Source organism: Rhineura floridana, chromosome 1 (genome assembly GCF_030035675.1).
Source record: "Rhineura floridana isolate rRhiFlo1 chromosome 1, rRhiFlo1.hap2, whole genome shotgun sequence".
NCBI classification, from domain to species: domain Eukaryota; kingdom Metazoa; phylum Chordata; class Lepidosauria; order Squamata; family Rhineuridae; genus Rhineura; species Rhineura floridana.
In genome coordinates, this window is record NC_084480.1 from 170,734,964 (window position 1) to 170,750,595 (window position 15,632).

Genomic DNA, 15,632 nt, shown 5'->3' on the forward strand with positions numbered 1-15,632 from the left:
CTCCCATGCTGTTTAACATCTATGTGAAACCACTGGGAGAGGTCATCTAAACATTTGCTCTGAGGTGTCACATTTCTGTGGATGACATCCAGCTTGCTATGCTAATGGTCTGGATGAGAGCAAACAAACTAAGACCCAGTCCATACAAACAGTGGTACTGTTGGTTGGTGGTTCTCCACCCAGGGGGAATGGTCTTCACCCTGTTCTGGTTAGGATTGCATTCCTAAAGAATCAAGTTAAAAAAATGCTGATTGCTTTCACTTTTTTCTACCAATTTTTACACTGAAATTGTTTTTCTTTAATAAAAAGCTATTTTGAAGTAAAACCTCCCTCTTCCCTTATTTTTCCCTAATGCTTGTTTTTCTAAAGGAGTCAAAATTACACTTAAATAAAGAGAGCATAATCTGTGCAAAGAGAACATAACCTGCTGTAAAAGAAAGTTTCAGTGTGTAAAAACAGTTTATTACTGCAACTTATTTCCCTAGAATCTGAAGAAAAAGGACACAATCCAGTAGTTCTAAAAGTTTTCCATTATCTTGGAAATTGGAAACTCAGCGTCAAAGCCCTATTCACTGGGTGACTTTGGGCAAATCACTTTCCCTCTCAAAATTTGCCTACCTCATAGGTATGGTTGTTGTACAGATAAAAGGGAATCCCATGTGTGCCACTCTGACATCCTTTCAGGAAAGACATGGTACAAACGTGATACGAATAAATGGTAGAAATAAAGGAAAGATCCACAATGGAAAAGTGACCAAGCCCATAGAATTTTTCCTTCTCATAGAAGAAAATGGGAATCCTCTACATGAATGTGGTTCTGGATCATAGCTACTATCTACTAACATGTGTGGGGAACCTTTGGCCCTCTAGATGCTGAACTACAACTCCCATCATCCCTGCCTATTGGCCATGCTGACTGAAGTTGATGGGAGTTGTAATTCAGCAACATCTGGAGGGCCAAAGGTTCCTGACCCCTGTATTATGTTCTCATAATAGAATTCACACAAGAGGACTTTCCAAAAAGAAATTCTTCAGTATTAGCACCTAACCAACTCTGGTACTTCACCTATTGTCTGCATAATCCACTACAAAATTCTTCCCTGTCCCCCCCCCTTCCCTCTCATGTTTGTCACATTAACTAAGATACTGTTCATCTTACTTGCTCTCAGTCTGGCTTGTGGCTTGGTTTAAAGCATCTCTGAGAATTGAATTTTCTTGCTGTAAGCGAGCAAGCTGGGTATTAGGGCCATTCTCCAGCTGTTCTTGTAGAGTTCGAATCTGAAAATCAATGAAAAGCGTCAGAACAGCTCCCTGCTGTTATCTGCATCTAGACGTAGCAGCTCAGGGCTCAACATAGACAGCGCATGTCTTTTACTTGAAAATAACAGGCATCTCTTTTTACTCTATATTAATATTTCTCATTCTGAGTCCACTGACATCAAGGATGTAGAACAAACGTCAGAACCCCCACCTCATGGGACAGATAGCCTAATCCAGCCTTCTGAGTCCCCTCCCACCCAGCAGGGAGTAGCTGAGATGGAAAAGGGTTTTGGCGTTGTTCAAAGCGTGTAATGGCAGCTCCTTCCACTGTTCCAAGAAGTGAACATGTCCCAGCAAAGAGGTATCTTTGTTTTTTGTTGCAAATACATATAGGGTTGCCAGGTTCTTGGCCTGAGACTGATCCTGTATCTTTAGCAGAAGAGAAGGTCAGCCAAGTGCAGGTGTTCTTGCAACTCTGTAATGGGAAAAACCACAAGGTGGAATTCTCCCTCCCCCTTCCACAAATATACAGAAGAGCTCTTGGTTGACAGGCTCTTTCTTCCCATGCCGACTTGCCCATCCACCCACAGTCCGCTTTAGTGTGTCACTGAGCTTTGAATAACAGGGTCACTGGTTGACAAAGCCAAATAGTAATTTTTTCCTCAGTCAAATTGGCACCTGATTGAGCAGGGATTGTTTGCCTATCCCTCTGTGGTTCACAGTGGAATTGTTAGGCGTTCACCTCTTCTGTCACACCATAAGGATCAAACTTAAGGGCGACCCCCATAAGGGATCTAGTGGGGTTCTTGCAGGCCACATCCCTAGCTCAGAAGGGGCCGGGCCCCAGCCACTCAGAACCCCCACCCACTGTTGGACTGACGGAACCAAAGGTGATTCTTGCCCTACTGCCATGCCAACCCCACTTGCTTTCTTTAATCAATAAATTTGCGGCCTGTTTTCACCCAACAGCCTTAACCAGTTGCCGTCTATTTTCGATGGTGAAGGCGGGAACAAAAAGATTTCCTTAACAACATTTTATTTTTCAATGAAGACGAGGAAATAACTTCTTTGGTATCTGACAGGGATAAATATTTAACACACAAGGTTGCCATATTTGCACTAGAATCAAGAATCAGGCATAAATTTGTCTCACAAAATGTGGCACATTGTGCTGGTGATAATCTATAATATACTATAACAATATTTTATTTATATGTTGTTGTAGAACTGTGATGAGGTCTCCCTAGGTTTATGATGTCCAATATTTTTAGCAAATAAAGGTTGGCTTGAATCAAGTGACGCATAATTCCGTGTTCATATCTTGAAAACACCAAGATCCAAAACAGTCTGTGTTAAATAAACCTAACTTCTCCCACCTTTCCTTGCAACTGTTGTCTCTCAGTCTCATGATCCTGGTAAATGGCCTGCATACGGGCTTGTACAGCAGACATCTCTTGCTCATGTGTCAGCAGTTGCTCCTTCAACTTATTCTCAACAGTAAGGGCTTTTGCCTTCTCAGCTGCAAGTTCCTTTAAGAGAAGACAGTTATAATGAGGAAGGCCTGAAACACAGAGCCAGGATCTTGAACATACAGTATAGCGAAACTGAGATAGTGCTGTGATTACTTAACATTATGGTAGGTCTCAATTTAACTGAAATGCACATCTAAACCAGTATTGTTAAACCACAGCCATCACCTGCTTGAACTATCCTGCCATGTATTCCTAGGTATGACACACATGGGTGGCACAGTATACAAATGCACAGACCAAAGCAACTCTGTTAATCTGTTTACAGATTAACAGGACTAGTCTTTTATTGCATTTTCAAGCCACAGGAGTTCCATGCACTTTGGCTTCCCAAAGAGATACCCTTTCCTCTCAAACCGAGCTTGGCTCCTTTCCATCCACAGGCAAGTGACAGACTGGCTAGCTGCCTTCATGCCAGTCACTTCCACCAGCTCCTGTTGCCTCAGGACTGTCTCTCCAGCCCAGCTGGTTTTTTCTCCCCACAGTTCTTCCTTGCTCTTGTCTTACTCTTCCTTTAAACCCTAGCCTGCACAGCTGGGGCAAGGAAACACCTCCCTGAGTCCTGCCCATCACAGCTATTACTGCCACACATCCCGAGGAGACCCCAAACAATATATTATGGTATGGCTTCCCAGAAGATAGGCACATGCCAGCTCCACACAAAAGTGAGCCAAGAGTTAGTACAACTTCTGCTCTTTTCTTCTCACACACTGCATGTGCATACACAGTATCCTAAGGAGAAAAAGTGCCTAGGATTAGCACACTGTGCCCATGGGGCACAATTGAGAACATTGCAAGGACAATGGTGATGAGAAAGAGAGAAAAAGAGGCAATACTAAAAGGGCCAGTCTGCAGAGCTCCAATGCAAATCTATGCAATGCAATACAGAGGTGGTATAAAGGTAAAGGAATGAAGAGGCTGGTGCTCACATAGCACCTATGCAAATTCCAAACATCCCTGTAAGCCAGGGGTGGGGAAACTTTTCCGCCTGAGGACCTCATTCCCTTGTGGGGAACCTTCCAGGGGCCACATGCCAGTGATAGCTGAGGCCAGAGGTAAAAATGGCTGGAGCAACAGATGTGATTCTTATCTTTGTATAGTAGACTGCTTTCCAGCCACACAAAAGTCAAAGGACTTGGGGTCAGAGCTAGCGCACCTGCAAGATGGCAGCGTAGTCTGGGAGCTCCTTTGCCTTGTATTCATTTATGCCTGTACACTAAAACCCAACCAGTATTTCATGCACCCCCGATAGGGAATGATTGCTGGAGCAGCTGGAAGCAAAAATCTGGATATAATGCACTACTTTCAACCTGCGAGGAGAAGCATTAGCTCAAGGCCTTTATCTGAGGAAACAACAGAGTCACTGGTAAATATGGCACCACTTTCCCCTAGGCCTGGAAATGATATGCAGCCTGAAGATACAGTGGGGATACAAGAAGCAGTCGCTGTAGCGACCAGGGTAGAAATACAAACACAACTCCAAGCATTCAAAAATGATCTTATGGAAAGTTGAGCTACCATCTTGGATAAAAAGCTGGGAGATTTAACAACCAGAATAGAAAAATCGGAATCCAGTATAGCAAAGATGGGAGAAGAGATGGCGGAACAGGGAAAAGACATTAAAATGCTCAAAAAGGCTTATATAGGACCAAAATTAAGCTGGAAGACCTGGAAGACCAAAATAGAAGAGAGAATCTGAGATTTTGTGGGCTGGATATAAAAAAAGACAATATCAAATCATTCCTTGTTAATTGACTGAAGTTACTGCTACCTGAATTCCCACTCACGGAAGACTATCTTGAAAGGGCTCACAGAGCATTGGGACTACGTCGTAAAGAGGGCTCCAGGGACATTATTGTTTGCTTTGCTAAATTCACACACAAAAAAGAGCCTTTTAAAACAGCTAAGGAGATTGGAAGTTGTTAAATATAAAGATACCCCAATCTTAGTCCTGCAAGACCTTTCCCCTGAAACTCTGCAATGACAGAGACCTTATACCTTAAAGCTACAGGAAGCAGGCTTTAAATACTTTTGGGGATTCCCATTTTGCCTCATTGTCCCATACAAGGGAACAACACATTTGGCAACAACAATAAAAGAAGTAAGAAATATTTTGAAAATCCTGCATTTGGATCCCCCAGAGGAGAAAGGCACTGGGGTGGATGGTGGTGAAACCAATGAGGAATACATCTTAGAATCCAATGGCGATGAAGATGAATGGGAGACAGTGAGAAGGGAAAGACCTCAAAAAACACAACAGGATAAAGCAGAAAGGAACAACTATGATGGCAGCCATCCCCAGCAACGCTCTCTGTGCAATTTGCCAAATCGCAGCAGATAAAAATTATATACTGTACATAGTAATCCAGGGTATCTAATTTTGTTTAGGCATTGCAACACATATGGAAGAAACAGAAAAGGCAATGAGAGGTCCTGTGCTATGTGACCATTCTATGAAGGAATAGAAAGATATTTCCGCTGTTTAGTTCTGTTAATATAGTTTTTATAGTGTAAGATGGGGAAGGGGGGGATTTAATGTTATATATATAAATATAAATATAAATATAAATATATATATAAATATATATATATATATCTATAAATATATATATATATATCTATAAATATATATATATATATATAAATATATATCTATAAATATATATAGATATAGATATAGATAGATAGATAAATATATATCTATATATATATAGATATATATATATAAATATATATATATTCTTTTTCTTAAGCGAATGGAACAAGCGGAATTCGAAACATGTTTTGGGGGAAGAGTAACATTGTTTTAATTGGTTTATTGTTAGCTTTAACACTCCCCTCCAACTTGCATCCGTGGTGTAGCCAAGCATCAAAATGAGGAGTGCACTGGGGGGGTTAACTGGGGAAAAGGGGGTAGGGAAAAGAAGGGGGAAGGGGAAAAGACAACCACCCAATTTAACTAAAAAGGGAGCCTATAAACAGTCCGAGTTGGTAATGTGCTCAAATGGATATAACAGCTGAACTGAAGATTGTTACATTAAACGTAAGGGGGATGGGTTCTGTAATAAAGAGAAATAGGCTGTACAAACTGGTAAAAAACCTGCAACCTGAGATCTTTAATGTTGCAGGAAACCCATGGTGCATAATTAACAGATGGTCTTTTAAACAAAATATGGAACCATAAATTCTTAGCAAAAGGATCAAATAAGGCAAAAGAGGTAGCACTATTGATTAGGGATTATTTAGATTTTGAACCCACAAGAAGCTTTATAAACAAGGGAGATTCCTTTTTGAAGAAGGAAAACTGGCCAGACAAGACTAATTACATTGGTTACTTTTTATGCCCCCAATAGTGGACAACTATTTTTTTTTATATGTTACTGAATAAATTACACAAATTTACAAAAACTAATATAATTATGGGAGGAAATACTAATATCTATCTATAAGGATTACCTGGGCAAGAGATTACTATAAAAAAAGCTCACAAGCAAAAACACTTTTATGCAATATGCATAAAAGGGGATTGAGAGAGGTGTAGTCAGAATTATATTCAGAGGATTTTAGACATTCATTCCTTTCTAGAGTACATGGTTCATTTTCGCGGTTAGTTACCATATTTTTTATCTGAATCTATATCGCCTCAACTTAGAGATACACACATTGGTGAAATAAAAGTCACAGATCATGCTCCTGTAAGTTTAATATTGAAACAACAAATTTCTGCCAAAAGGAGTTATAATTGGAGGCTTAATCCAAATTTAATTGCTTCTAAGTACAGTAGCCCCCTTTAGGATGCACACCTTAACGTGGTGAGGGGGTTTGAGTGTGTTGAAGAAGCTGAGAGCAATGCCATCAGGAGTCTAGACCAAGAGGCTAGACTCCTAGCAGGGGCACCCATGGCGGAATGGTCAAAGATGAGACACCAGACTAAGATGCATCCAAACTCAGAGGAAGGCAATGGTAAACCACCTCTGAATACCTCTTACCACAAAAACCCTATGAACAGAGTATCCAAAATGCAACACGAGATAGTGCTGGAAGATGAGACCCCCAGGTCAGAAGGCACTCACCGAGCTACTGGGGAAGAACAAAGGACAAGTATGAGTAGCGCTGTGACTAATGACGCAGCTGGGTCAAAGCCGAAAGGAAGCCCAGAGGCTGATGCGCACAGATGGGAAAGGAGAGTCCGGAGTTGTACGACGCACACAATTGGAACATGAAATGTGAGAAGCATGAACCAGGGAAAGTTAGAAATTGTCAAGCAAGAAATGAAGCGTATGAACATTACAATACTTGGCGTGAGTGAATTAAAACGGACTGGGATGGGACATTTTCAATCAGGCAACTACAAGATATTTTATGCAGGAAATGAGAAATCAAGAAGAAACGGGGTTGCTTTAATAGTGAGAAATGATGTAGCAAAAGCAATTAGGAGCTACAATGCAAGCTCTGAGCGAGTGATATCAATGAGATTAAACAGGAAACCTATTAACATAACCATCATCCAAGTTTACGCTCCAACATCAAACGCAGAAGAAGAATTGGAGAGATTTTATACAGAAGTACAGGAGGAAATTGATCAGACACCAAAACAAGATATGATGATAATCATGGGAGACTGGAATGCAAAAGTAGGGAACAGAGAAGAACTAGGAATTGTGGGGAAATGGGGCTTAGGTGACAGAAATGAAGCAGGAGAAAGACTTACTGAATTCTGGAAGCCAATGATTTGTTCCTTGCCAACACATTTTTTGAGCAACCAAAAAGACGACTGTACATGTGGACATCACAAGATGATCAATATAGGAATCAGATTGATTATATAATTGGAAACAGAAGATGGAGAAGTTCCATACTTTGTGCAAAAACAAGACCAGGAGCAGACTGCGGTACAGATCATGAACTGATTGTATCGAAAATCAGAGTAAAGCTAAAGAATAACAAGCAATCATAATGCCAAAATACAATTTAAATAACATCCCAGAGGAATATAAAGATCAAATAAGGAACAGGTTTGAGGCTTTAGAACTATGGACTGACGTCAGGGACATTATCACGGAAGAATGCAAAAAGACAATACCTCTAGTTAAAAAGAGAGAAAGACCTCTATGGATGACTGAAGAAACTCTTAAAATGGTTAAATAGAAGGAAAGCAAAACGAAAAGGGAGATAGAAACACGGTCAGAACCCTAAATGCAACAATACAACGACTAGTACGTAGGGACAATGAAAACTATTACAATGGTTATTGTATAGAAATAGAAAAGGACAACAAAATGGGAAGAACAAGAGCCCTATTCCAAAAGATTAGAGAAATGAAAGGGAAATTTAAACCAAGAGTAGGGATGTTGAATAATCAACAGGGGAACACACTGACTGACTGAGATGAAATAAAAGGAAGATGGAAGCAATACACTGAAGAACTCTATAAAAGAGATGCCAGGATGACAGATTCATTCACGGAGGAACCATATGATGAAGAACCAGAAATTTTAGAATGTGAGGTGAAAGCTGCTCTTAAAATACTTGGAAGAAACAAATCACCAGGAATAGACGGCATACCAATAGAGTTGCTACAAGCTACTGAGACTGAATCTGTCCAAATCTTGACAAAAATTTGTCAAGAAATATGAAAAACTAAACAATGGCCCACAGACTGGAAGCGTTCGATATATATCCCACTTCCAAAGAAAGGGGATCCCAGAGAATGCAGTAATTACTGAACTATTGCCTTAATATCTCATGCAAGTAAAGTAATGCTCAAGATTCTACCACAAAGGCTCTTACCATATATGGAGCGAGAAATGCCAGACATCCAAGCTGGATTTAGAAAGGGAAGAGGCACCAGAGATCCTATTGCAAACATACATTGGATAATGGAACGGAGCAAGGAATTTCAGAAGAAAATCACCCTGTGCTTTATAGATTACAGCAATGCCTTTGACTGTGTAGATCATGAAAAACTATGGAATGCTTTAAAAGAATTGGGGGTGCCACAGCATCTGATTGTCCTCATGCGCAACCTATACTCTGGACAAGAGGCTACTGTAAGGACAGAATATGGAGAAACCAACTGGTTCCCCATCGGAAAGGGTGTGAGACAGGGTTGTATTTTATCACCCTATTTGTTTAATCTGTACGTAGAACATATCATACGGAAAGTGGGCTTGGACCAAGATGAAGGAGGTGTGAAAATTGGAGGGAGAAATATCAATAATATAAGATATGCAGACGATACCATACCATTAGCAGAAACCAGTAATGATTTGAAACGAATGCTGATGAAAGTTAAAGAGGAAAGCACAAAAGCAGGACTACAGCTGAACGTCAAGAAGACTAAAGTAATGGCAACAGAAGATTTATGTAACTTTACAGTTGACAATGAGGACATTGAACTTGTCAAGGATTATCAATACCTCAACACAGTCATTAACCAAAATGGAGACAATAGTCAAGAAATCAGAAGGCTAGGACTGGAGAGGGCAGCTGTGAGAGAACTAGAAAAGGTCCTCAAATGCAAAGATGTATCACTGAACACCAAAGTCAGGATCATTCAGACCATGGTAGTTCCGATCTCTATATGTGGATGTGAAAGTTGGACAGTGAAAAAGGTGGATAAGAGAAAAATCAACTCATTTGAAATGTGGTACTGGAGGAGAGCTTTGCGCATACCATGGACCGCAAAAAAGACAAATAATTGGGTGTTAGAACAAATTAAACCAGAACTGTCACTAGAAGCTAAAATGATGAAACTGAGGTTATCATACTTTGGACACATCATGAGAAGACATGATTCACTAGAAAAGACAATAATGCTGGGAAAAACAGCAGGGAATAGAAAAAGAGGAAGGCCAAACAAGAGATGGATTGATTCCATAAAGGAAGCCACAGACCTGAACTTACAAGATCTGAGCAGGGTGGTTCATGACAGATGCTCTTGGAGGTCACTGATTCATAGGGTCGCCATAAGTCATAATTGACTTGAAGGCACATAACAACAACAAGCATAGTAGGGAGAAAATAAGAGAGGGTCTTACTAACTACTTTACTGATAACGCAAATGAGGAATAGGAGGAAATTAGTTTGCAGGCAATGAAAGCAGTGGTAAGAGGAATATGCATTAGCAAATGGTCTCACACACAAAAAATTAAAAAATAGCGCTTAGAAGAAATAGAAAAAGAATTGACAAGTCTAACACAGGAGTATAAAGAACAGGATCTGCCAAAATAAGGAGAAAAATGGAACAAAAAAGAACAGAATTAAACGTGGCAGATATAGATGATATCATGGTTAATATGCTATATTCAAAACAAAGATATTATGAATTTGATGGAAAGGGCTCTAAATTATTAGCAAATAGAATAAAAAAAGGAGAAAGCAGAACTTAATCCGGACTTTACACACAGGGAATGTTACTTCTCCCTTAGTAAATGACAGTTTGGAGATAGGAGAGGTTCTTGCTAATTTTTATGAACAATTATATAAACATGAGCAAAAAGACCCCACATCCATTCAGTATTATCAGGATAACTCAAATATCTCCAAGCTATATAGAATAGAACAAGAAATATTGGAAAACTATATCACGGCTGATGAAATTTTAGAAGCAATTAAATCACTAAAACCAAGTAAAGCTCCAGGACCCGATGGGTTCACAGGAAATTTTTATAAGGTATATAAAGAATTATTAGTACCCCATTTATTGCCGTTATTTAACTCTATTCTAACAGGGGCTCGATTGCCTCCTACCTGGAAGACCTCGCATATTGTCTTCTTATTAAAACCAGGCAAAAATCCTACATCTCCAGATTGATATCAGCCAATCTCACTGCTAAACACAAACTATAATTTTTTTACAACAATTTTGGTCAACAGGTTAAAATTAGTAATTACAAAATTAGTCCACCTGGATCAATATGGATTCATTCCAGGCAGGTTCATAGCAGACCCAATAAGGAGACTGTTTAGTATAATTAAATTCAGTCAACTAAACCACTCTCCTCTAGCATTCTTTCACTGGACATTGATAAAGCTTTTGACAAAGTTAATTGGCAATTATGTATGGAGGAGGAGGAGGAGGCTGCAGCTGAATGGAAATGAAGAACTGTGGAGAAACTACCTAGCTCCTTATTAAATCTTATATGCTCAACTGAATGCAGAACTCAGCAATGATAAGAACAATGAAGGAACTCCAGATAAGATTCTACAGAGAATGTGTAGCCCAAATACTTGAACACACAGGAACAACAGGGAAAAGCACAAGTCATTATCTAGGATGCTCCCAACCTTTGTAGACAAGAAAGAAGCAAAATCAAAACATGCTGGTCTATTCTACCAGGAGCATCAGCTGGAACTCTGTCAATTCTGGAAAGTGAGGAAAACACTCAGTTTGAGGAAAGGACCCCAATCTACCCAATCTATAAAATGCAGGGCTGAGGAAAAGACCTGGCAAGGCTTTTGTTTTTGTACAGAGTGTGTGGGTCTCTCAAGAGTTGTGATTCAGTGGAAGCTAGACAAACGTGAACATCTGGTGGATATTCTCTTAGCAGCTTGATCATGATCTTATACATCTCTCTTAAATATATGAGTTCTCAAAGGCAACTAAAGTCTACAGGCCCACAGTGGAATTGTGCCTATGAAGATCATAGAAGAAAACCAGCAGAATTCTAGCCATTGCAGGAAAACTTGGAATTCATGCTGTGTCAGATGCTGAGTTAGTGTTCTCTCCTTCAAGCTCTACAAAATCATGTGAATGCAACATGCATATCTTTTTGACTCTACCAGCTGATCTGGAAAATAGAATTAGGGCTATAGTTGTCTAAGCATCTATTAAACCACCTTTCACCAACTTGGTGTCCTCTAGGTGTTTTGGACTACAGCTCTCATCAGCCATGAGCCAACACTAGAACTGTGCAGGCTAAGGCTGATGGGAACTGTGGTACAGAATATCTGGGGGCACCCAGGTTGGCGAAGGCTGCATTAAAAACAGATCTCACAGGTTATCTAGAAATACCCCAGGGCACCTCTTTATCATGGTGCATGAAGCTTGGATGCTAGTGCTTTTGAAATGTTGCTATTGCCCCTCTCCATTTTTGCATATGACAAATGATCAATATGCTTGATGCCATCTGCCAAGCATTGGATTTTAATATCTAGGAATGTCTAATATTTTCTAGCTATGACGGTCAGACTAATAAATACACTTAATAAATTTAATAAAAACAGTAAGTATTTTCCCTAAATACAGTACTGAGGATACTGAGGACCCTCAAGGTACTTGTGACTTGCCTTCTGCCTTGGACAACCCACCTGCTTTGCAGTTCAGCCATCGAAGCTGGAGGAGGAGGAGATCATCTGGTCTCCAGCAGAACTTCTAGGTTGTATTCCTGAAACCACCTTGGAGCTAACTGTGGAAGGCGAACCTGTTTTCTAGCCACTGATGTGATAGGAGTTGCTCCTCTAATAGATAGTTTGAGCAAGACCCCACAGCACAACCTTTAGAATCAAGATATGATTCTAAAGAATCCACCAGGTGCCGACCATCGGAGCAACAGGGTAAGCTGTGAGCTCTGCTAACCCTGCAGCCTTTTCTTCGAAAAAAGCCTTGACACAAATTACAAAACTCCTCTTAAAAATATCTGACGGAACCAGGAATACCTCCTGCAGAGTTAGATCAACAGCAGTACTTCTCATCTTGACAAAACAACCTCTCACTGGACACATCATGAATCAAAGCAACCCAAAAACATTAAAATGGCAGCGAAAACATCAACATCATCAAAAAGTGAGTTAATGCAGCCCTTAATCCCTGATTCAGAGCAAGACCCAGCTACAAGCCTCCTCTCTACGCAAATTGCCTCCTTACAAAGTTCACTGTTTCAAAAATGGGACGATAGCTTTAAGATCTTAGATGAAAAAATCTCATCCCTGGCAACCAAAATGGCCGACGTTGCTAAAACTGCAGATGAGGCCTTAGATTTAGGCACTCAACACACAGAGGTGATCAAACACATTATTCGCAATCAAAAAGAAATATTAACCCGCGTCGATGACCAGGAAAATCAAAGTCGTCGCCGGAATTTAAGAGTGTGTGGGATTAAGGAATGGACTGATAATAAAAATATTATTCAGGTTTTAATATCTTGGTGGTCAGCAACCATGCCAGAAGCAGGCATTATTGCATCAGACATAGAACGCGCACACAGAAGTCTGGGTCCTCGCCCAAAAAATAATGCCCCTCCTAGAGACATTATAATTGCATTTTATAATTTTGCAAAAAAAAGAACTGCTTAAAATTGCACGTACAAAAAATCAAATCGAATTCGAAGGCAGCCCCGTCTTATTTCTACAGGACCTGAGCATTGCAACACTGCAAAAACGTAAAGCATTTCGCCCTGCTACAGAACTACTAAGAAAAGAAGGCATCAAATATCGGTGGGGCTTCCCATTTGCGCTAATAACAGAAATTGATAGCATTCAACATAAAGCATCAACTAAAAAAGACATGCTAAATTTACTGGCACTGTTCAACATCAACTCTCCATGGGACGAAGAAGAAACAGAATCAGATGAGCTGTTCAACATGTTACTTGACTGTGACAACTGGAAATCCTTCCCTCATACCATGAGACGCAGAAGACGTCCAAGAGTGGACACAGTCAGCAACTCAATGACTACTCAAAGAGCACTAAGATCCACATCTACAAGAAAGAAATGAACATTCACGGATGGATCACTATAAGAATCAACATACAAACAGATTTCTCAAGGACTGAATCACAAATTTCTAACATGCACAAAGGCTAAGTTGGTGCAATTTATCACAGGCCAGGGTTGGCAGAAACATAATGAGCTATTTAGTTAAAAGTTTTATCTATTTGCTACTATTCAAATTTATACTTTCTTATTCTTCTCTGAGGTAATAAACCTCAGAAATTCGACCAACTAATACAGGGCTGTCAATGACAACACCTGTAAGCAGAGTAAGCTTACTCTGTCTTTTATTAGTCAGGTACGGGGGTTACATGTTGGGGGGGAAGTTATGTTTTATTTGGGGTTCTCAGAGCTACACATTCAATATATGTTATAATATATGGTTAAATACAGAAATGTTAAGATGGAAATGGTACAAAGATAAAGGATATTGGTATATTCAGGTGATCAAAACAATCAATGTACTTATCTCTAATGGCTGAACTTAAAATACTAACTCTAAATGTAAGGGGCATGGGAGACGTAATCAAAAGACGGAGAGTTTCAGACTACATCAAAAGTCAACAACCCTCAATTATATTTCTTCAAGAAATATATAAACCAAAACCTAACTATCATCTTCTTCCACATAAATATTTTGGTAAGCAATTCTTAGCTACGGGAGGAAATCACTCAAGAGGAGTAGGAATTATTTTTGCTAAAATATTAGATTTTCAGGTTCAAAAACAACAAATAGACCCAGAGGGCAGATATATATTCCTTTCAGGATCACTACAAAATCGTAATTACACCCTAGCTTCAATTTACTCTCCTAATACTAATCAGCTAAATTTTCTATCTAAAACACTAAAAAAACTTCAGAAATTCGCCTCAGGTGAAGTTCTTATAGGCGGGGATTTAAACATATGCAGTGACCCTATACTAGACAAAAGCATACGACTACCAAAATCGCTTGCAAAAACATCATCTCCCATACAGTCTCTACTACAAAAACACGCGTTAATAGATGCATGGCGCCACATGAATACTAATATCAAAGATTACACATATCAACCACCCAGATTTAAAACTTTCTCGAGACTAGATTACATCCTAGTATCTTCAACACTCCTCGCTAATATCACCAAAGCAGAAATATACCCCAGATTGGTATCAGATCATGCTGCAGTAGGAGTAAATTTAAACACCCTAAAATACACTCCATACAACTCAATATGGAGATTTGATTCTTCCCTTACTACTGATCGATCAGTCACTAACATACTACAAGAAAAATTAAAAGAATATTTTGAATTCAACACTACCCCTGACATTACAATGAACATTTTATGGGACGCAATGAAAGCAACAATGAGAGGGACTTCCGGGAAGTGGTGCTGGCTGGTGGTTGTCTCTGAGGGAGCTCTGCCTCAGAGGAAGCTTTTTTCAGGTTAAAAGTCAGCCAAGAGGAATCTTGGACTGGCTTAAATGTTCTCCAAGGTACAGGAGAACCGATCAGATCTTCCACAAGACTTCGTTGAGCTGTCGGCGGCTGGAATTGATCAGGAAATTCCTGAGATAAGAAGGCAAGCCGATCGGCTGAAGACGGAGTCAGGATTTTCACGCAAGCTGGACTGGAATGAAGCGAAGCGTTTTTTCTTTTCTTAAAAAAAAACGTTCTTAACCAGCGAGCCCACTTCTGCCTAAACCTTATCATTTGGCTTAAATTACTGCAATAAAAGGGATTTGTTTATGAATCAGCAATTGAGAAACCTGGGTGAGTCATACTTTTTCTCTTTTAAATATAATTAAGGAAGAAAGAAAATATAAACAACTTATTTACTTTTCTACGACAAAAAGCTGGCTTGAATTTGGACTTTTAAAGTTTAAAAACGGATGAGAGGTAATTATTATATTTTGGACTATTTTTCTCTTTGGACTATTTCTTGTTGGATGAATCCGCTGCTCGTATATGCTACTAATTGTTTAGTCTTGGCAACCAGAATTGTTTTGCATTCTTGGATGCAGATAAGGACTGTGTTGTGCTGGCTGGATTCCAATTACAGGCCTGGAATATTAACTCTTCTTTTTGGTGGAGGGAAAAAAAGAAGAAATAGACTGCCCTTAGGTTCTGAAACAGTGATTAAT

The 15,632-nt window shown here is 39.6% G+C and overlaps 1 protein-coding gene across 3 annotated transcripts in view; it reads right to left on the bottom strand.

Moving 5' to 3' along the window:
• Window positions 1–15,632, bottom strand: part of RRBP1 (ribosome binding protein 1) — a 113,224-nt gene that overhangs the window by 66,038 nt on the left and 31,554 nt on the right. For all 3 annotated transcript variants that reach the window (XM_061585578.1, XM_061585567.1, XM_061585569.1), the window contains exons 5-6: window positions 2,637–2,789; window positions 1,160–1,278 (exon numbers count right to left, since the gene is read on the bottom strand). In XM_061585578.1, the coding sequence (XP_061441562.1) occupies window positions 1,160–1,278; window positions 2,637–2,789 (272 nt within the window). The remainder of the gene's footprint in view (window positions 1–1,159; window positions 1,279–2,636; window positions 2,790–15,632) is intronic.